At 38.5% G+C, this 21,223-nt stretch overlaps 1 protein-coding gene across 12 annotated transcripts in view; it reads right to left on the reverse strand.

Annotated features, from left to right (window-relative positions):
* The window catches only part of LRRC2 (leucine rich repeat containing 2), a 70,791-nt gene extending 50,282 nt beyond the window's left edge, over window positions 1-20,509 (reverse strand). For 2 of the 12 annotated variants that reach the window (XM_019470386.1, XM_009272951.2), the window contains exons 1-2: window positions 20,370-20,509; window positions 10,071-10,216 (exon numbers count right to left, since the gene is read on the reverse strand). In XM_019470386.1, coding sequence (XP_019325931.1) covers window positions 10,071-10,195 — 125 coding nt within the window. In that variant the 5' untranslated portion in view covers window positions 10,196-10,216; window positions 20,370-20,509. Of the gene's footprint in view, window positions 1-10,070; window positions 10,217-10,358; window positions 10,495-10,646; window positions 10,752-13,282; window positions 13,334-19,607; window positions 19,746-20,369 lie in introns of all 12 variants that reach the window. The other 10 variants (XM_009272883.2, XM_009272929.2, XM_009272875.2 and 7 more) reach the window with 10 other exon arrangements.
* Between the last annotated feature and the right edge of the window lie 714 nt (window positions 20,510-21,223).

Consider the following 21,223-nt stretch of genomic DNA (forward strand, 5'->3'; position numbering starts at 1 on the left):
AAAAAAAAAAAAAAAAAAAAGGCATTCCTGGAGTCATGCTTAGATGTTCTAGACTTACATACAGATTTCAGATGAGCGGGATTACATTTACTGACTATAAAACAATGACACCCAAGGAATAACAGAAAAGTGGAGACTGAGCTCACTGTCACAGAAAACAGGATGAATGATGTCCTTAATTTCAATAGGGTAGGAAATACATTCTCACAGAACAAGTTATATGTGTAAACAAAAACAAGGACCTGGTCATATATGCAAAATTTTTCAGTTGGAAAAAAATCATTTTAGAAAGTAAGAAGTTAGAAATATTCCCTTTCCCCTGCCCTTTCTTGTTCAAGTATAATGATCTATTTTCTTTTTTTACACATTATTTTCCAATCATCTTAGAAGGTGGAGGTAAAGGTCAAAGTTATCACATGCCAACTAATTTCAGATTCAATTTCAATGTAACTTTAGGCTCATCTCCAGGGCAAACTTTTACCCATATAACTTCAGGTGCAAATTCAATTTGATATAATTAAACATTGCCAAAAGCACGTGCTTTAATTTAAGAGAGATTTATTTCAGCTTAGTCAATTAAGGAACAGGTTGATTAACTGAAGCAAACCTTCCTTATACCAAAATAAGACTCTGCAGAGCCCGTTGCATCATAAATCTGATCTCGCGCTTTGAATGCTAGATTCTTGAGGTACATGAGATTCACTTATGTGCTCTCCACCCTCTGGCAGAAATTTTAAGGTAAAGACTTGAAGAAAACTGACAGGTGAAGAAGGGCACAAAGTTCAGCATAATGTGCCCCCTAGAGAAAGTAAAAAATGGCATGTCCTAGAAAGAGAATCAGATGCAAGTTTGTAAAGTTCAAGTAGGAAGTAACAAAACCTGTACACATATTCCCAGTTAAGCATGGTATTTTCTCTAAAATGCTAAGATGTTAAAACAATGGCACATGAAACAGAATGTCTGGTTTTAAGTCACGTACAAGAAATCATTTACAAACTTAGGTACAAGAAGCATCTTCCAAACTTGGTGAAAATAAGTAATTTTTGGACACTCATAGCAAGGTATGAGACAGAAACTGCAGGGCAGAGTATATTTATGGGAATACGATAGAGTAGCTTAATAGTCATATTTGACTCAATGCTATCAAAATAAATCTTTAGGGGTCAAAACTGCATGCCTAAATAGGAAAGGTATTACTGAGACAGCTGTAAACTGCCCAGCACAAATTGTGGCACTTACTGACACTTTAGGGGATGTTAGAGAGACTTGAAAGCAGAGAGCACAGCAACAGCAGGAGACTTCAGCTATCAGCATACACGCAGCACATTGACACACTGCAGATAATATACACTTTTGGAAACTACATGTGACTTTATCAGAGCAGCTAGCCTGAGAGACCACAAGAGGACCTGATTTAGTTTCAAGGAGCAGCACATTATACATGGGTCATCAGGGAACTACAGAAAGCCCCTTCTGTAATAATGACCACAATGTATTCCTATGCAACATCTTTTTAAAGAGAAAATAAGGAAAAACATCTACAAATATTTCAGAAGATGAGCTACAAATAACAGTGAAGTTGGTTAAAAGTGCAGCTCACTGGGTAAAGTGCTGGCAGACTGCAGGAAGACAGCACGACCTCAGAGCAAGTACATTCTAAAAAAGCCACCATGAGGATCTCTTTCTCCCCTCATTTCCAAAAATAGAAAAATAAAAAAAGATAAAATGGCATTTATGTTCAAATGGAGAAATGAGAAGGCAGTATAAGCTCTGATAAATTAAATGTAAAAACAGAAAAAAGCAAGTGAAGTCACTTACTGCAGGTATACAAGTGAATAGGAAAAGGATTTCTGGCGTATCAGAAGCAGAAAGCCTCTCAGAGAGACAATGGGCGCAATAACTTATCAATATATGAAAGGAGCAGTGAAGGAATAGTTAAAGAAGTTATTGAGAGCTGCAGAAAAGTTACTCATCTGTGGCTTCAGTTTTCATTAGAGAGTTCAGTATGCTTTTTACAAGTAGGCATCTGGAGGACTTTCTGATATTTAAAGTGTCAATAGAGGAGGCTTGAGAATAAGAAAAATATATATTTGAAGCAAATCTCCCAGTTTCTCTCAGTGTCTAATTGTGGACTGCTTTATACCACAGTGAGCTGTGATATGCAAATTAGTTAGGAAGAAAAAGACTGGACAGACAGAAAACATGTCCAGCAACACATTCAGCTCAGGGAGTCCCTAGAGGGGTACTGAAACTTCTAGTACAGTCAAGGAAGAGTCCACCACCAAACCAAAACACGTCAAAATCTTTTCTGAAGCTACTTGATGTAACAAAGACAAGAAAATAGGTTAGAGCAGACACAGCTCCTTAGCGCATTTTATGATCCTTCAACATGCTGCATCCAATACTCCTGGTTACAGAGGGAGAGACACCCAAGTACCTGGTTGCACTAGGCAGCCTTACCAAAGGGTATCCCCTCCAGCTGCAGTCTGGAAGCACTCATATGACAGAATTTTCCATACCAGCAGACATGAAAGTTAAAACACCTCTTTCAGATGCTTTGACACATGAGCCAATTCAATTTTTAGTGTTGATCTTCCCTATTCAATCTGTCATTTGGACCCGAGAGACTACCAGCACAACAGAGGGCAGACAATGCAATAGCAAGAGATCACTAGGAAAAGCTAGAAAATAACACTATCATATACTATAAGAAAAATAAACAGGCCTGAACCACGTACTCATCTATTTTCCAAAACTCATCTTCCAGTGAGAATAGTTAATTAGCTATAAAAGCTCTGTATTAATGTGTGAGGTGGGTGGGAGGTGAAGTGGGCAAGGGGGGGGGGGGGGGGAGGGGAGGTATATTGAATCACCAAGGAGAGGACAAAACTCATCTTCCAGTGAGAATAGTTAATTAGCTATAAAAGCTCTGTATTAATGTGTGAGGTGGGTGGGAGGTGAAGTGGGCAAGGGGGGGGGGGAGGGAAGGGAAGTTAATTGAATCCCCAAGGAAGAGAACAATGAAAGGATCTGAACCATTAAAAGGTAGGAACTGAAAAGGACCAAAACCCTGGCATTCTTTTTTTCTAAAAAATTTTCTAAATATTTCTAAATAGTCCTAGCTTTACTTACCACTGCTGTACTGCTGTTTCTCACATCCTCCTCCAGCCCTCCACATACAGCTTTTCTGTCCCTTTGTGAAGCTTAACTCTGCATTACTGCTCCCTCATTTCCATGCAATTCCTTCATTTTTGACCAAAGCAATAAACATTTGGTCTCAGTGCATAATTCAATGCACTGAAAAATCTTGTCCCCATGATGCTTTTTTTGTATTCATTGCTCTTCACTCATGCACAAAAAACGACTGATGCGTTCCTCACAGTAGAAATTCTAAGAATGTTAGAAACTTAACAAACAGAAAGAAGAGGTCAAAAAGTCTAACGCTTGATAAAAAGTAAGGCACTGAGCTGCTCTACTACACCTCAGTGCTGGCTCTGTCAGGTAGACCCCAGGAACACAAGAGTAGAGGGCTCAGATCTAAAATTTTACTCTCTCAGAACAGGGAATATAGAAAATGGAAAGAAGGGAGCTACATTAAAGAAGAAAGAATAAACTGTCCTCTGACATTTTACTGATAACATGTACAAAACACAAAATTCAGGAGGTCATGGCACATTGTTAGCCAAATAAAATAAAACACATAACAAAAAACGTTGTTAACCAAATCAGTCAGTGAAATATTCACCTCAGAAGAAAGACAGGCATTAAAAATTAAATGTGATTAGGAACTCAACATGGATATCACGCACTGATGTGGAAATCCTGTGTCAAATTTCTTCTTTACTCATAGATTAAATGATGGCAATATGCTCTGTTAAGCTTTTAAAGAATGCCCACTTATGGTCACCAGGCTAAGTACTATGTACAAGCACATTTTGAACAGATGGAAAGTGAACTAATAATGGAGCAACAAACCTGTAATTTTGTTCAGTACATCGCAGAATGAAAACATGATATATCCCAAGGGCAGAGGGTCTAACAGTTTACAATCCCCGCTTGTACCCTTGAGGTACACACTAACCAAATGAATCAATATGAGCCTTCCTGGCCTGGAGATGCGACCTACATCAAGCCAGTATGTATCATTAAGCAAAGATTACAAAGCTGTAATCTGAAGGTTACAGCTGAGATGAAACCAAAGCTACATGGTTGTCACTCAGCTCTGTCATTGTCAAAAAATTGAGATGACAGTACTTCTTAAAGGATGTCTATGAAAATAAAGACCATTTTAAGGCTTTCTTTGGTGACAATCCTCAAATAAAATAGAATTACCACCACGTCTGTCATATCTGGAGGCTATTGCATGAATCTTCAGGAAAGACAGGAAAGGCATCTAAATCAGTGTGGCAAAGAGAAAAGAAAAATATCCACACAAATAAAATCAGCCTTTAAATATGCTAATATACTTTTAGATAAATTAAATTTCTGGTCTTGGCACTTTAAAGTTTCCTGATATTCCAGGAATACATTTTCACAGATGACAAACAAATGAGTTGGTTACAAAATCACAGCCCTCCTGAAGTTGATGTCTTTTTATTACTATTCAGCAATAAAATATTTTGATCTTCCTCTAGAGCTTAATCAATCAGTTGCAGTCAGGATAAAGAAACAAATACCATTTTCAATATTCAATTAAAGAAACAAATACCATTTTCAATATTCAAAAAGTGGGTTTTAGTCAAGTTAAGCCTAATTTAAGTGTGTGTATTAACACATAAAAAATATTTTTTCTGGACATAGGACCCTGATGACATCTAAGGTTCCAACTTAGTTGGAAGTAAGGTTCTAACTACTCCTGTAGTTGCTGTTTTTCAGTAAGCTTTCAGGACAATACACTATAGATACGAAACAGGATCAGAAGGGAAATGGAAAAATCAAGTATTTCCATTTTGGTTAGTGCTGAACTTGTCTTCAGGTAATCATTCCCCAAACATTACTTCACTATTGGAGTATATCTGCAGCAAAGAGATTTAACAACATATAATTAACATTTTTTATTATAAATATTTTGTTTTGAGAATATGGGAGTTCCTTGGTTGGCATTTTAGATTTTCCAACAAAATCATGAACCTAATCAACCTGATGCAAAGAATTACTGTACAATAAATTTAATGATTGGACCCTTCAAAGGAGCAACCAGCTTGGAAAACAAGAAGTTTGCATTAGTAAGGATTTCAGAGCCATCCCAGTATTTCTTTGAATGGTTCTTCCTTCTGCAGTTACCCACTGCTCAATGTCTGATTAGGAAGTCTTGAGGAAAAGTTATGCTTCTTAGGTAAAGAAAGGAAGTTTCATTAGATGGCACTGTTTCCTCTAAATCAGGATGGAAGCAATAGCCAGGACACTACATGGTGAAACCAGTTTAGTACTCCTGGGTGATGTTTAAATCAGAATCACTAGCCACACAGGATAATTAAATAATCTCATGGAATTTTTATAAAAGCAGTACAGTTAAACTAGAGCTCAGCCCAGACTAATATTTCTGATGGACAAGTAACATTTGCTTCAAATTAAATTGGATTAATTTAATTTCAGTCCCTCTGCCAGGCTCTTCCATGGGTTGTAAAGGATCGTGGCTGAACAGCAGCTTTTATCTTTCAACCCATTTGCGTGCGCTATATTAAATGCAAGGTCCATATGCACAAGTGCCTAAGAACAAAGGCAAATAACTTAAGTGGTTATTAGTGCTGCAAATCCACTCCCAACTTGTTGCCTATAATTTGTGTTTGGGGCTAAGGACTCCCAGCTTGAGTTTTGTCTTGCTTAGAAAAATTTCTGAATTGAGTGGGAGAATAAAGATAAACATCACAAATAAAATATTAGTTCAGGTACAAATAGAGTTATAACACTGCATTTTGGCAGAGAGACAGAGACAAATATATTTTATTAAACAAACACATAACCTCTCAGGGAAAAAAGTCATTGTCTGCCTGTAGAGCAAAAGTTTTCTTTTGACTTTTAACGTTCAGGAAGTGCATAGCTCAGAAAAGTAATACATGCACATTTAGTTACCCAGACCTTGAGTGGAAATTTTTTGAAAAGATGGCTGAACAAACTGTTATCTTTGCTGCGTGTTTGGTTGGTGGACAGGGGAGGCTGTACCATTTCACAGCAAAGATTTAGATAGTTAATCTGGGCAAACAGCTCTGGCATTTCCTCACTTGAGTGCTTAATTTGTCAGCCTTCAATTTTTACCTTTCCTGCTTTTCACACAGAAGACAACAGACATGTTGCAATCCCTCAAAAAAAAATCTAACTGTAAACTTTCACTCTCATTCCCTTTCAAAAAAAATGACAAGTAGAAAGGAAAAATTAACGAGGAAAATCATCATACCACATCAAGTTAGTCTGACAGCATTCAGGATTTCATGGTATAATATAAGATTGTTCACCACTACCAGAATCTAGAAGATGAAATATAAAACAATGCTATAAACACAAATGTCTTTCCATAATATGGACCTTCATAAACATGTAGATAACCACGGAACAGTGCACATTTTCTGTAACAGTTCATGTTTCATATCCTATGGGAGATTTAGAACGGGCTTGTTTGATGGGATTAAGGACATGAAGTAAAATGAAATTACTCCTGCACAACACTGTTCTGTTTCTTTTTCTTTTATACTCAGTTGCTGGTTTATATGTGCGCCCCAGAAGTAGGGGTTCCTTAAACTGCCATAGTTCTGCAGTCCCACAAAACCAAAGGGGAAACAGAGGACTGGATTAACTCCACCCAAAGTGTCTCAGAGAGTGAGATATGAGCCTCTCACAATATTCTCAGTAGGCTGTTCTCCAGAATCAGCTTTCACTGGCCAGCTGCTTAAACATCTGTTCTAGACCTGTAAATTCCCCAAATCTTTACAAGACCTCACCATTAATGCAAACACAGTTCAAGCTTTGCGTTTATTTGTGAGGTTTTCTTCTTAGAAAATCTTCAGTCAAAAATGAGAAATGTCTTACGTATGACTGCTTACAGAGCCTGCATGAACTAAATTACCTTGCCCCAAGGCAAGCAAAGTTCCCTAGAGGTTAATTGGGAGTTTTTCCTCAAATAATACATACTACACTTCACTACAAATTATCAGGTCATTCTACATAGCAACGCGGCTGATAAGGAACTGCACAATCTCAAGGGCATTAGTGAATTGTAACATCTTTGAGAAAAACTGGATTTTATTTAAAAAAAAAAAAAGCAAAGCAGCCTCAGCAGGCCAGATTCCAAACTCATCTGTTACACAAGTATATTTGCAGAGAAACTCTATTAATTTCAGCGCTACTTGGGAATTCACCCTGGCTGCTGGCAAAAATAAATACCTAGAATCTTAAATGCTAGAATCCAGTCCTCAATTTGGGAAACTGCCTTCTTTGAATGTCTTTTTGGAATTACCATTTTGGGTCACAATCCTTTCCAAAATACTTCCTTACTGTGACTTGACAATAAGTACTCACATTGATTTCAGTGGACCTACCTGACAGTGGTAAAATTTTAGTCTCTGAGTAGAATACCAGAATTTGGTCACACACGGAACTCCCTAAAATAATTAAATGTATTTCTACAGTGAAACATTATTTCTATTAAGCATTTAACTATAATTACAATTTTATCTATACTTTTGGGCTAGCAACAAGCAAAATCTTTTCTTATTTTTGGCCCAACCTTTGGAAGCACTGAAAAGCATCTAAGAAATAACTTGTGATCTGACCTTTAGAACCTAAAGGCCAGTGGTCACTGCACACCTCATAAAACAAAGAGGATTTTTCTTTTAACTGAATTTTGCATTTTATTGCCAATATTTTTATGACTTTGACCATTGTTCTACCAGCTTTATCCACTCTATGAGGCCTGCATCATAAGAATGAACGTGAACTTTGCCATTCATTTCAGTGGGTGAAATACTGATCACTCACATTCAGGAAACAAAGTCTGATGTATTTCCTTCTTTTTTCCAGGAGCTCTAAAGAAGTAGGACTAACTGGAAAGCAATGTGATTGCACGAAGACGTGCAACAAGACAAAGTACCGTATGCAAATTGCAAGCTAAAGGAAGAAAAAAAAAATCCTTTGTGAATGCTGAAAGTGAACTTGGAACCTTTTACTTCTCTGCATCATATCCCAAATTCCCCATCTCCATTTGGTGCAGGAAGATAACAGAATGACTTTGGACCTCATTAGTGGAAAAGAGCAGAACAGGTGGTCAAGCTCCACTCTTTCAGCTGGAGGGGTGGCTACAGACAAATAACCACAGGCAGAAACGGCAAGGAGAATGTATTGGTTTTATGGAAAACACAAGTCACAGTAAGAAATAAGGCTTAACGTATGCTACTGACAAAAACCATGGGAGCTGGTTAGCTACCTCAGAGCACATAAGGTTACTGTCTTTCCCTCTTCCATACAGAAGTTGCCCATGCCTGGCATTTCTGGTATGCTTTTGTACTAGTGAACTCAGAAGTTCTCTTCTGCACCACAAAAAAAAAAAAAAAAACAAAAAACAAACAAAATGTGGCAGGGGGATGTTGACATTTAGGTCTACATTGGGACTGACCTTTCACCATGCTCCTTTAGAAGCTACGGGTGTGGATTCCTAGTCATAATATTCTTTTTATGAAGAAGGCTGCAGTGGCACCCCAAGAGCCACTAACTGACATAGACAGCAGTAGAGAGTCATCTGCTTTATCTGCATTAGAATTGCACAAAGCCACGTCTTAATGTAGCATCCAGGACAGAAATAAGGTTTGATTGATTTTCATCCCAAACCCTTTCATTTCTCTTTTCCACCATAAGGGTAACACTCAGAACAGCAAACTTTTTCTATCCCTCAGCTCATACCAAAAAGAAAGCTTATCCTTGCTAGAGAATTTAATCTGAAGGACGAGCTTCATTTTGCTTTTTTTTTTTTTTTGTTAGGATTATGGTTTTTAATGCAGGCTTTGGGTGAGACAGGAGAACCAAGACTGCAACTATGGATGTTTTGAAGAGAAAGGTCTTGCAGAAAGGGCAGTCAGACTCTGTATTACCCTGGTCTCCTCTTAGCCCAGCTGCTCTGTTGTCAGTGTAGCTGCACTGGCAGTGAGAATCTGTGAGTGGGGGTCTCCTGAGACAGCCAAAACACCACACAAAGGTTTGATGCAATGATGCTCTAAAACAAGGGCACTGTTTAACCCTGTGCATTTCATTTTTAAAGCAGAAAGTGGTTTTTATTGTTTTGTTCTCTTCTCAGAGGAGAAAAATGATAAGTCATATGTTTCCAACATTGCCAGCACAGTATAATATTTCACTGTCTCTAGTGGGAGTGAACATAAAGAAACCAAAATATTGCTTAAAGAAACCATAAATTAAATATAATAAAAACAATAACATGATTAGTGGGTGTAAGCATTATAATCAAGGCTCTCTTTAATATTTGAACAAGAAAAAATCCTCTGATACTTCTTTTATTCTATACTCTCTCTCTTATTCAGAAGTAATTGTATGTGTCCATTTATTTAATTCCTTTTGTTTCTCCTGTCAACTCAACAAAAAAAAATTAAAGTATTTCTTAGTACTGAATTTTATGAGCATGTTTTCATAAATTCCATAATAAAAAGCCATACTTTTATATAGCATATAAGCAACAGAAAGGTACAAAATGTGTTGCTTTTCTCTTCAGATTAAATCTACACAGTAGACAATAAAATACACCATTAGTAAATCAAAATTTACATAGGAAAGAGCAGGGACTAATGAAATACAAGCACAGTTTGTGTTGCATTTCTCTTACAAGCATCTGAGGAAAGGAGGCGAGAAATCATTGAAATCAACCCCCCCAAAAAAAATTTGAATCATATGAAATACAAGCACAGTTTGTGTTGCATTTCTCTTACAAGCATCTGAGGAAAGGAGGCGAGAAATCATTGAAATCAATCTCCCCCAAAAAAATTTGAATCATCTGATAATGCTTAGTATATGGCAGTGTTAGTGAATAATAATAATGGATTCAGTTAAAAAGAACAGCAGAAAAGTTGGCTTACTTCTCCAAAGAGCTTTTTTCTAATCTTTCTTTCTCTTTCCGCTGACGTTCTTTGTTCTTCTTAACTCGAGTTTCCCACAGTCCTCTTATGAGAGAAAAGTCAAATATTATCACCTGATGCCCCATATTGTCGACATTAAACTTCTCCTGCAAGAACAAGCCATCATGAACACTTCAGAAAAGAAATAATGAGAAAAATAAGGAACTAAACGATCATGTTTCATTACAATTATCTGGGGAAAAAAAGCTGGTTATAAGAAATATTAACATAGTATACTTTCCATCTTACCTAATTTGTCTAGGGTTTTGTGCTTGCAGTAGTCAACGTAGCATACAATTGACTTCTACATAAAATCTGTGGCAACCGCTAAATGTTGAATTTTTTGTATTCCTTGCAGTTTTCCCTTTCCAAGATAAAGACACAGCTGTAAAGAAATACTAATTTGATTAAGTAACACTGATGAAAATTAAAAGGCTTTGTAATTTTAACAATTCATGTAACTAATATTAAAATGAGAGCTCATAAAGAATTTATTCATTGTAAATCATGCAAAAGCACTTCATCTTGGGTTCTCACCATTGATCTTTATGCGCCCAAGCTATCCTGTTCCAGAGGAGTTTGGGAATTTCCAGTGTTTGCACAAGTAGGTGCTTATCTGTGAAAGGCATTGAAAGACCAGCCCTGTAACATACAATGAAAACTTACCTAAGGCAGAGATAAGATGAAGGGTATGTGAACATATGTTCCCCATTTATTAGTATGTGTAGAATTACCTTCCAACAATTGAAGGCTTGGTATCAATGTATGTGCAGTTAAGAACTGAGCTGAACTGGACCCTAACTCGCCAAGCATTCCATATTCAGTTAAAAGCACAGAAACTTCTTGCAGGAACCTTGCCCCTGCTGAAGTCTGTGACAAGGCTCTCATTCCCTTTAGCAGGCATGATGCTTGAGCTTGACCCAATATGAACGCTACCTTCTTTTTACTCAAGGAAAAAACCACTCTGTAATATCTTTAACAACCACAAGAAATTAAGACCTCAGATTTACATCTTGTGAAATACAGGTTGACTGGCAACATGGTGTTCCTTACTAAACTGTAGCAATGGTTCAGTACCAACAAAGGAAACAAATCAGCTACTAAATCACTAACACAAGTGCAGATACAAATCTTGATAAAATAGGTAAAACTGTACTCTCTTGCTTGGAGTCACTGGTGAGCGTACCATCATCACAATACACTGGTTTTCATGAAATGCAGCTAGATTGTCTACAGAGGACTTCCATCATGCTTACTTCTTTATAAAATGGTTTGCTGAACCACTGCAAACAAGTCTCATACAACAGAAGTTAGAAGCCTTTTAAAAATAATTGCTTCTACCAAGATAAAAGCAGAGAAAGGGAAAATCAGTTATTTAAACTTTGCTTGAGGTTTCATTAGATAACACATTTATTATACCATTCATAAGCTTAAAAAAAAAAATAAAGGAAAGAAGAAAACCCTGCTGGACCATCTACTGATCATTTATAAAGCAATCTGCATGTCCTTTACTGGATGTTTTCAAGCTTGTATCTATTACTTTTTCCTCAAACCTTACTGTGATCATTTTTTCCAAGATCCACATCCTTCAGCTGGGGCTATTTATTATCTGTCCTTCTGCTATAATACTGAGGAGGAAGGGGAAATTATTCTCCCCTCTGCTTTTTTCCTCTTGTAGCTTTGTAACTGTCCCTTTTCTCTTTCACCCCTTTTCACCTATACATCTCTCTGTGGTATGTTACACGTAAAGGAATAATTTCTTCTGAGCCAGCAAAACACCCTCATGTCCTCTGGAAAATGCACAGCATGGACTAAAAAGGATTATGCATAGGTACACCAAGAGGAAAGGTTCCTACCTGTCCACCTTGAAATAATTTCAAGAGGAAAGGTTCCTACCTGTCCACCTTATTTGTCATCTCAGTAAGAAACACCCTTAAAAATACCTCCAAGTACTGGCACAAAGACTGGTCAGAGACCAATATTTTTCTATGACATAGTCTTCTGTGTCTTAGGATGTTTATATAAACTGCTATCTTTGCTGTTCATAAAGCTGCTCCCAGTGCTTGTTTATCTTTATGAGCACTAACAATGAGGCAAAAATAGTTCCCAACCTATCTGGAACAGACTGCTGACAACAGCCAAGTCAAAACCCCATTAATAGCAGTGTAACGAGAATGGTGACCTTATTCTCAGTGGAAAGGTTTGTCTGTAATCAGCCGCACCCTTCTAAAACGTATTCACTAATAATTTACAGGAAACTGTTTACCACATAAAATAAAACATTCTCCTCTGCTGCCCAAATCAAGAAACACAGTGACAAGGACTTCCCTCTCAGAGTAGCTGCAGACCAGCAGTCACTCTGCAGGATCTAATTCATTTTAATAGACCAATTCATAGCAGTGTGTTTTGGTAGAAGGGCTATTGCAGGAGCTGAATTGCTGAGAGACAGTGAAGTGGCAGCTGGACACTTGACCTCTGTTGGAACTAGATGGCCTTAATCAACACAAAGTCTGAATAAACTGTGAAAGTACTCTATTTCCTTGACTTGTTCCCCACCTTCCTGTCTCCCAGGTTAAGTCATCTGTTCTTTATTGAGACACTGATTTATTAGACACTCAGGTTGGAAAAGTTCATACAGCTTTTATCCACATATTGGTTTAGGCTGCAATGCATCGGGGTTTTTCTTCAATGGGAAAACCAAGCAGAGGAGGAACATGGGTGGGAGATGAGAGGTTCCATCATAACTCCTCAGTACTAATCTCTTCAGAAGGACCAAAGCCACAAATCCTGATCAGATCACAGGGAGGTGAAGGCTTTAGAAATATTCATCAGGACAAACGTGAAATTTTGTTGCTATCTACAACTCCAAAAAGGTGACTCAACAGCCTTCACGGGGCTGTTGCTTTACCCCATATCCTAGTCCAAAAAATGGGCATGAAGTATCAAGCGTGATGGCAGAATGTATATTTCCCAAAGTTCAGACGCCATCATTGTCTTGGTGATGAGATGTTGCCCAGAAAAGAGAGCCTGGCAAGCTGGCAGAAACTAGACTTATCTGATCCTAAGTATAGGTTCTTCAGGGTGCTTACTCAAGCATGGCAAGAATTTGTAACAGAAGCAGCAACTACCGATAATAATTTACATTTCTAGAAATACATAGGGCTTGAACATACCTGTTCAAGTTTACATACAGCAGTTGCTTTCTTCCAATCATCAGGTTAGGCCTGCACAAGAAAACCCAAACTATCATCTATTAGTCACAGGTGGGAAGTTACATTTGTGTAGAGAAATGCCTTATTATAGACTTTCTAACTGCTTCCCTTCAACTGGCATTCCACACCTGTGTTCCCTCCCATACTTAGGCTCTTCACAGGTAATCACTATTAGCATTTTAACCATTGTCAGAAATCACAGAACCAGTGAGGTTAGAAAGGACCTCTGGAGGTCACCTAGTCCAACTGCCCTGCTCAAAGCAGTCACATGGGTATTCACCCAAAGCTACACATACTTCAGCCCCCTTCCTCTTCCAATTTCCCCATCCTTTTGTAATTCAGCATTGCTGCTTTCACACCCCATACTTACACATGCTCATTAAGGACAAGCTTTGGTCATACTTGTGAGGATTACCCGACCCACTAATACAGCAGTAAGAGAAAAACAAAAACCATACTCAAGTTATTTCCCACCCAACAAAAAGGCAACCTTGCTTTCATTAATAACAAGTCCTGACCACAAAAGCAACCATCACCTGCATCTGCAAGGCCCTACTTCATAACTACACTGAGTTTGCAGCTTAATGACATCTTCCTTGAGTGACATCTACATCTAAATTGCTGTGGATCATCAGCACACCTTTCTTAGATGATGCATGATTATAACATTCATTCAGTATTACAAGTTATTAGTGAGATAGATCACAAAAGCAAGGCTCTTCAGTAATGTATGATAATGAAAGCACAGTGCTTTCCAGGGGAAAAGAGATTCAGGAACATAAAGAGAAGGCAAAGATGTCATTTACAAGAGAATCACTTGTGGAGAAAATACTTCTCTGTGTGTGTCTATGGAAGAGAATAATGTTATCCCCAGCCATTTACACCTCCCAAGAAGTAATCTACAAGGCCTTAATCAATGTCCTTAAAAGGCAACATACAGGGAAGTCAGTCTGATTTCTTATCTTTCTTGTAATCGTTAGCTCAGAGACAAAGCTGGCCATTCAGGATACATTTCTTTTTTTAATGATTGCAAGATTTTCCCTTCATAAGCAGCTACACATACACTTATGGCAATATTTTTAAGTAACATATATTTTAAGTAATTAGTTTTAAAATAAAAAAGAGCTTTTTTGATAATAAGCATTTGCATTATTTGGCAAAGTGATACTAGATTTTCTAACCAGAGAGACTTGTACTAATAGCAGAGGAAAGAAGTTTCCCTTTGCTTCACTCCTTCCCTCTCTTTATACTTTTCTTAAGAAGAGGAAGAAGAAAAAAATAACACTTATCTTTGAAAAAAAAAAAATCCTTTTGAACACCATGGCTTTTACAACATCTTCTCTTCCTCAACGAGCAGGCTAGGTCATCTGCAACCTTGTCCCAATTTTCATCAATAAGGGACTCACAAAAATCCTTATAACTAGCATTTCCCCTCTCTACATGCTAAACCACAAACTCGTATTTCTCCTCTCAGGGCTGTACTTTCAGTCCCAGATACTATGACCTACAAACTTTTCTCAATTTCACCATTCCAGAGCCCTGTGCCTTCACTAGAGGACCTTACCAGGCCCCCCTCCTGAACAGCTGTCTCAGGCTTGCCCTACTGCAGGCCCCATCTCAACACTGAAACCCATCTTTACTTCTTTCCATGTGAATTTAATAATCCACCACCCCTCTGGGCCAGCTGAGGTGAGAAGCACTTGCTCACATAAGAGCACTCTTTTGCTATCAATATTGGGGTTTAGGTCTCTGATTGCCATGACCTATCCCTGCATGCATGGAACAGAACAAATGCTTTTACAGACACTTCTCTGAGATTTCTGGTCTGAAAAAGAGGACAGCACCATTCCTTTATGATCTTGCAAAAATTTTATTCATTTAACTGTACGTATAAGTAGGCCTATTAAAATCAAACACAGTCCTTATGTGTGTAAGGATATTGACACTTTTAAGCATTTGGAGGATTAGGTGGCAAAAAAGCAAAATCTTAGTGATGATACTCATCATAGGTTTTCATTTAAATGATACAACATTAATGCCAAATATTATTGCTAGTAAAAGCATCTGCTTAAGTATCTGCATGGATTATTTTTATTTTATCTTTTGTATTATCATTTATTTTATTTTATTGTATAAATTCACCTAAAGGTACGCAGACAGTTCTCTAGCACCTACTTCAGACTTTCTTCTTTAAATAGTAGGGGTACCCAGGAGCTCTAGACCAGAATCCATTCAGTAAGGTGTTGAAAAAATACAGAATGGAAAAGAAGATATCTGCCTTGTAATGACTCTAATCTTTATTATTTTCTATTTATTGTTATTCATGTTGTTGCTACAAAGATGTGCATGCTTCAGAACATGTCAACTCACCAGTAAAACTGGAGAGATTTAGTATGCTACCCCTTAAATGCCCTTGCTCCCTTCAGCTACTGGTATCTCCACCCCTTGTTTACAGCTCTGCCACAGACCTGCCAGATGTTTCCACAGCCATCTTTGACAGCAGCCAGTGATCTCATGACCACTTACTTGCATTTGTTCCCACTTGGCCTCTGAACCCAGAGCAGGCATTTGACTCTTTTTTTTTTTTTTTTTTTTTTTTTTTTTTTTTTTTTTTTTTTTTTTTCCCCTGAGCTTATTAACCCCTGAGCTTATTAAAAAGGAGGAAATGATGACTTGCAATACATCTGGAAGTGTAACCAACCTCACATATGGAGGAACACTCAGGCAACTGGGTTTTAAAATGGGATTGCCTTTTGGCAGCTCCTGCTGGTTAATGCTGAAGGAGTTTCATCTCAGTTACCTGTGCTTGCATCACAAGATGCCATGGTCTTCCTGATCTTTGAGAAGCAAACTGTTTAAGGATACATAAGCTAAAAGTAACACTGAATTCCAGACAGAAGACCTTTCACAGAGAATAAGTGCTCTTTAAATCAGCAGCTTCATTGAATGAACAGTTTGCAGCCTTTCCGCACTCATCGCAGCATCTGAGATATATCAATGTATAGATGCACTGAGGAGCATACTACAAAAAATTAAGGACAAGGCAAGGTCTTCTTTGGAAAGGAAAGTAGTGGAGCACAGGGGAAAAGTGTTCTTGGATATGATGACTGTGTGGCCTTCCAGGAATAACTGTACCAACTGTTCTATGGCTCCTCCCTGTTTACCAACCTTATCTCTCTCTTGTCTGGAGTGGGTTGAATACAGCCAGTCATAAGCCAAAATTATATTTGCTTTATTATACTACAGTCTAGCCTCCTCTGAACATAGCTGGCATCAGTGTTAATGCTGGCCAACTTGCCTGTGCGCAGTGTATTCTGTAGAACAAGACCTGTGTCGTCTCTTGAGTCTGGAAGATGTCCAACATAGTTTTGAAACTACAGATACAGCCAATATTAGTCTCTGTTAGAGCCCTCCTGTGTTCGTATGGTGCCTGGTTGCCCTCAATAACAGCACTGTGTATACTTTCCTTTGCTGCTTTACATGAGTTACCAAATTATTAATGTTTGGTTTCTTCAATTTGTTTAACAGCCTTGTTCACTTGGGTCCTTTTTCTTTCAGATAATCACTGTGGGAGATCTGCTGCAATCTTATGAATATTACTGGCAGGATTACATAGGGGAAAATGTGAGTGAACATATTTCCTACCAATCCTGCAAATAATTTCTTCGGAAATAAGCTCACTCACACTGTGCTTCAGAATGATCAAGTCATTTCTCTCACAAGTCTTTAAATTATTCAAAGGAAACCTGACATTTGGATAGCAACTGAACACATTTTTTGTGTTATCAAGGAAAGATTAAATTACAGAAACATGCTGTGATTGAAAGAGCAATAGAAATGGTGACAACGTTCATAGTATACAACCATATTGTGCTAACTGTGCACAGCTCGTAAGTGGGGTAGTGTTTCCTTGTGCCACTTGGGGAGTGGGGGAGGACTGCAAAGCAGGAAGCTGCTCTTCCCTATCTAGTCTTGCTGTCAGTAACAATATCTTGTTGTTCTACACCAGCAGGGAATTATCCTCCCTGCTAGTTTGGCTGGTTTATCTGTCGCTAGACTTGCCGAATGTGCAGATTTGACAGTCAGAGTTTCGGGTCGGAGATCCAAGTTAGATTGTTCTTCAGATCATATATGCATGCATGTGATGGCTGGGTTCTGGGGAGCACATGGGCAGGGCAATGTTATGGATCACAGCAGGTGCCCCCCTGAAGGCCTGGGTCCACAGAGATCCAGCAAATGCAGCTGCACTGCAGAATAAATAGAAGAGGAAAGGGACAATCTGCTCCAGGGCTGGAGAAAACAGTCCTGACACCTGGACACGAGCCCAGATGTTTTGGGAGTTTGTAATGTTCCCTCCTGCTCTTTCAAGAGCACAGTCTCAGCCAGCCGGATCCTAGATAAACAAACACAGACAGTGACACTTTCAAGCTATTAATTAGTCCAGCTTTCACTGAAGTTAATTTCAGAAATTAGTGTCCTTGCATATATCACGGGGATTAATCCTGAATGCTCTGATGAATCAAGTTCTTTTTGAGTTTTCTGCTTTAGCTATTTCATAAAAAAGGCATTTAAGAACAGAATTTGACATTAGCCTCTTTCACACACAAATAAATAACTTTTGCATTGTCTACATACCACAGCTAAGAGAGCAAATATGTCTTTTCTTAACCTACTCCTTATACTTCAGGTAGAAATAACTATGAACATCATAAAAATAAAAAGATATGTAAGTATAGATATATAAAGGCCGAGCTTGGTTTCCACACATTTTTATGTGTGTACTTCTCTTTGTCCAGTGCTGGAGCACAATGTCTTACTGACAGTTTTCATTAATCAGTTCCTATTCTAGATGTAAATTAACCAGTCCCACAAACAAGATTCCTCTTTATCACTGCAGTCTTCACATCTTGATTTTTAGATAATTTTTCACAGGGTTATTCATTAATTAGGTCTTTAATTATGGATTAATTAGCAGCTGAATTACAATATTCCTTATACTTCCTCAACTCTTGTAGCACTAATATGTCTGCCATCAAGCATGATAGATGTTACATATGCAAGGGGATTTATTACAGATGTATTCCCCCAGCACTTCAGTGAGCTGACTAATTATTCAAAGCGATTCTTCCACTGACAATGAAGATAATGAAACATTGGACTGATGTCTGTGACAAAAATCCTTTTTTTTTTTTCACTGGGCATTGCTGAAGAGAGGGCTAATTCTCATAAGATTGAGAGAGGGCTGATGTATTTGAAATGGGCATGTATTTTAAGGCTGTTTCTTGTCAAATGAAAAACAGTAAGATCAAAAGTGTATTACTTATTGTTAAAGGTGGTTGAATCTATTAATGTAGCTGTAGTCAGAAGGTAAAAACTATTGTCTTAGGTAGTAGACAACAGAGTCCTGGGAAAGCTAGAGCGTGAGCTAAGAATTTATCAGAGAGACCCCACTCAACTACTCATACAAAGACCCATGGCAAATAAAATTACACTCAGTGCCACTGAACAGAACATAGAGGTTTTCATATACAACTAGATCATCTTAATTAAGCATAAAATTACAATCTCAGGTTTCTCAGTCCTGTTTTATGCCATCCACTTTTTTAGCACAACGTTTCATTGATTTATTCTCATTTGTCTTAAGGTTAATGGACATGGACCATCCCCAGGAAGTGCAGCTACTACCATTACCTTTCGTGTACAGGGTCCAGCCTCTGAAGTTATCTATGTGGATGACAGCATCATAAATGTTTTTATAGGCTCCCTGTCCTAATTAAGACTAGCCAAAGACCCTCAAAATTTTGATCATTTCTTCTTGCTCCCAGGGGTCTGTTTTCCATGCATTGATCTAAGAATCCAATCCTATCACCTGCATCTTCCTTTACTGCAGAAGGAGAGCAAAAACCTATGTCTGACCTATGGCATCAAGCCTTTTAGTCCTATTTCCAGTGTTAGATACAAGATCATTTTACTCATATAGTGAGTAAAATGCTTACAGCCAGTTCTTAAGCAGTCAAATTCTGTGATTTAAGAAGATATGGCAGACAATTTAGATAAGCAAGAGAAGATGCTGCTTTCAACTACTCCAGCTGCCAAGTTATTTTAGCTCAAATTGTCCAAACCCCACCACGCAGTCATGAGGTGGCAGCTGTATTTTATCAGCTCTCTTCCTTCACCACAGCTGTGTCTTTAGCCTTTCCCACAAAACCTTCCCATGCCTGTGGATAGGAGACACAGGTGGCATGGACAGCTGGACATCCTCCTTGGAATAATTCTCTACCCTCACCTTCTGTCTGAGAAGAGCAAAGTGATTCAAGTCTTTGGTAGGATCTACTTCTTTGGCTAATGGGCATTATCATCCATCACTGATCCTTGAAATGGTGCTCAGTTAACTACTATTGAGAGGAAGACAGCTGTTCAGTACCTTTTAGCCAACAGAAAGTAACATGTGATAGCATATAAATACTTATGGTAGCGACAACAACAACAATAATGATAATATTTGACTTTAAATGATAGGCTTTGTTCACAAAAGATTTAGCAGGCTAGATTTCCTATACCAGTTAGATTAGCTGTAACTGGCCTTCAGAAACTGAAGTTCTATAACTCTTTTTAAATTCCACTCTAAATTTTGACAGACAAAAAAGATAAATGACCAACCTCTCCAACCATTTTTTTATTGAAAATAATTCTCACACCAGCATATGTCCTTGAGATGTAACAGCAAGGGTTTATTACAACTGAGTCACGGAGTGAGTCTTGAAAGCTTTCCTAAATTACAAAGTTTGGATTTGTCACAAGTGTAAATCTACTTAGAGGAATTATATATGGGGTGAATGTTACTATTTTTAAAGGTATCCAGCAAACACACCACTTTGGAGTAATGCTCCGTGTTTCAGCTATTTTTTCCATATACATTAGCATTTAAAAATCCACAGCACGGTAGCAGCAACGAAAACCTGATAACAACTTCTCACTTTCCCTGCCATTTCCCACCTTGACCCCACACAGCGGAAGAAACACAATAATCAGCAAAACTGTCACTTACCTGCTACTAAAGAACACGAGTGTCCAGAGCTCCCGAGTGTGCTCTGCGGTTATTCAATTTGGGACACTGAGGTTGTTTATAGCAGCAGCATAGCTCACGGCCAGCCAGACCTGTTTGAACCCCACGGCGTGACTAGCCTTCCAGATGTACTAATGTGCTATATTTGTAAAGTGATAACATGATCTGTGGTCTTACAGCAGAGACATGGGCAAGATAAAGTATCTACACTGCATGACTCAACACAGGACGAGAAACAACAGCATTAGGGCAGCATCTCATTTGCACCAAGGAAGGTGTGACAGAGCTAATGTTACTCATGCTTATGTATTTTCCTTGGAAAAGAGCAAGGAGAATAAAAAAAAATAAACATAGTCTGCATTCCTCTGGTACGGACTGTCTCTTCCTCCCCACATCCTTGCAAGTGCGAGAGATAAATAGACACACATGCACGCAGACACTCGCCGTGAAGTGGCCATGAGTGATTTACAGCAAATTCTGCTTTTACTTGCTGATGGTGGCTCACTTTTTTTATGCCCGCTGTTTGGTATTAATGGTGGTATTCCCGCTTGCTGTTAATGTTGCCCTGTGGCCCAGAAGGGCAGGGCTGTGGGGAGCTGGAGACCATCCCTGCTGTGACATTGGCATTGCTGGGGCAGGGGCTGATGACCCCGGGGGGCTGATGTGGGGTCCTGGGCCGTGGGCAGGGGGTCGGGGCGGGGTGGGGTGGGGTGGGGAGAAGGGGGAAGATGCAGGCAGGGACAGGGAGGCCCATCAGGGCCCTTAAGAACCCTGATGATTCAGCATGAATGGTTGAAATTTTCTAATTGTACCTTTAATTAAATAAGCCCATTCAT

Source organism: Aptenodytes forsteri, unplaced genomic scaffold, assembly GCF_000699145.1.
Source record: "Aptenodytes forsteri isolate BGI_AS27 unplaced genomic scaffold, ASM69914v1 Scaffold154, whole genome shotgun sequence".
NCBI classification, from domain to species: Eukaryota; Metazoa; Chordata; class Aves; order Sphenisciformes; family Spheniscidae; genus Aptenodytes; species Aptenodytes forsteri.